The sequence below is a fragment of the Cibotium barometz genome, chromosome 46 (genome assembly GCF_041138505.1).
Source record: "Cibotium barometz isolate CiBa-2024 chromosome 46, ASM4113850v1, whole genome shotgun sequence".
In the NCBI taxonomy this organism is placed as follows: domain Eukaryota; kingdom Viridiplantae; phylum Streptophyta; class Polypodiopsida; order Cyatheales; family Cibotiaceae; genus Cibotium; species Cibotium barometz.
In genome coordinates, this window is record NC_141091.1 from 25,887,261 (window position 1) to 25,888,894 (window position 1,634).

The 1,634-nt window shown below is 50.8% G+C and overlaps 1 protein-coding gene across 1 annotated transcript; it reads right to left on the bottom strand.

Moving 5' to 3' along the window:
- Nucleotides 1-544: 544 nt before the first annotated feature.
- Nucleotides 545-1,411, bottom strand: LOC147612066 (18.1 kDa class I heat shock protein-like). The gene is made up of 2 exons (XM_086784252.1): nt 1,012-1,411; nt 545-925 (listed from the first exon to the last, which is right to left on the bottom strand). Exons 1-2 carry the CDS (start codon nt 1,223-1,225, stop codon nt 609-611), a joined length of 531 nt encoding a protein of 176 aa, XP_086640378.1. The 5' UTR covers nt 1,226-1,411; the 3' UTR covers nt 545-608.
- Between the last annotated feature and the right edge of the window lie 223 nt (nt 1,412-1,634).

Consider the following 1,634-nt stretch of genomic DNA (forward strand, 5'->3'; position numbering starts at 1 on the left):
AGACATGGTGATAGAGGAGTTGTGCTTGTTGTCATCTATGTAGATGACTTGATCATTACGGGGGACCATGATGCAGAGATCTTTGATGTAAAGATCTTGCTTAGACAGAAGTTCGAGATGAAGGATCTGGGAGAGCTCAGATATTTCTTGGGCATTGAGGTGATTAGGTCACCACATGGTATTGGATTACTGCAGAGACAGTATGGCTTGGACATGTTGTCCAAGTATGGTATGACAGGCTGTAAGCCTATTTCTGTGCCATTGGATCAGAATGGCAAGTTGAGTGCAGATTCAGGAGAGATCTTGGAGGACCCTACTATGTACAGACGCATAGTAGGAAGTTTGATCTACATGACGATCACCAGACCAGATTTGAGCTATGCTGTTGGGTTGGTGAGTCAGTTTATGCAGGTTCCACGGAAACCGCATTTGGATGCAGTGAGACGCATACTGAGGTATGTGAAGTCTACTTTGCATTGTGGACTATTCTATGAGACTGGGACAGAGATATGTGTACATGGGTACACAGATGCTGATTAGGGTAGATAATTATTTATGTAACGTTTTCCGCGGGAGTCCATACACTGTTCGTCACTAGGCGCAGCACATTACTGTCCGTTTACCGCTTCGGGAGCAACGGCCGTGTCCGACGGCTGATCGCCGGAGACGTCAATGGGCTTTACATCTGACTGTGCCGCGCCCGATTTGGGCACCGTCACCACTAGGACGCCTTTGTCGAACTTGGCGCTGATTGAGTCGGTGTCAGCGTTCTCCGGCAGCCGGAAGCTGCGCAGGAACTTCCCAGCGGCGCGCTCCACACGGTGCCACTTGTCCGTCTCCTTCACCTCCTCTTTCGTGCGCTCACCACTGATGCACAGAACCGACTTCTCCACCACCTCCACCTTCACCTCCTCCTTCTTCACGCCTGCATGTGGGGCAGTGATCAGAATACAACGACGGCAAACCACACTTAAATCAATCAAGCGCATGATAATGCCCTGCATACGATACCAGGAAGGTCGGCAGAGATGATGTGGGCGTCGGCGGTCTCCTTCCAGTCGATGCGGGTGTTGGCTACGGCCTGCACGTCTTTGGCGAAGTTGGAGAAGGCGGGCTGATCGGTGTCGGGAAAGGCGACTTTCCAAGCGGCCAGAGGATCCGAGAAGAAAGGGTCCGCGAACAGTGATGAGGATGAGCGGTTCATGAAGAAAGGTAGGAGGGCCATGGATGATTTGGTGAGGCTTGAGCTGTGAGAGAGAGAGAGAGAGAGAGAGAGAGACAGAGAGGCTATGGCGAAGAGGAGGGTTCCTGGATAGCTGAATGCACAGAAGCGAGGACGTTTCCACAGCTAGAGTCGAGAGGGTAGCTATGCGAGCTTCAGCCTGGCATTGGGCTCTTATAACAAGGCTTTGGATCTCTCTTGGAGACTCTTGAGCCTTCTAGAGCCCTCTCAAATGGGACATTGGAATCTCGATGCTGTGGAATGCACCAGAACCAGCTACCACTAAACTATGGGCATGGGTCCACAAGCTCACGTGGTCCTCACTTGAAAGAACCCCACTTTAACTTTTGGTTGGCCTTGAAATGAACGGTTGAGATTTTGGCAATCCAACTTACAAAACTTGTTGTTGATA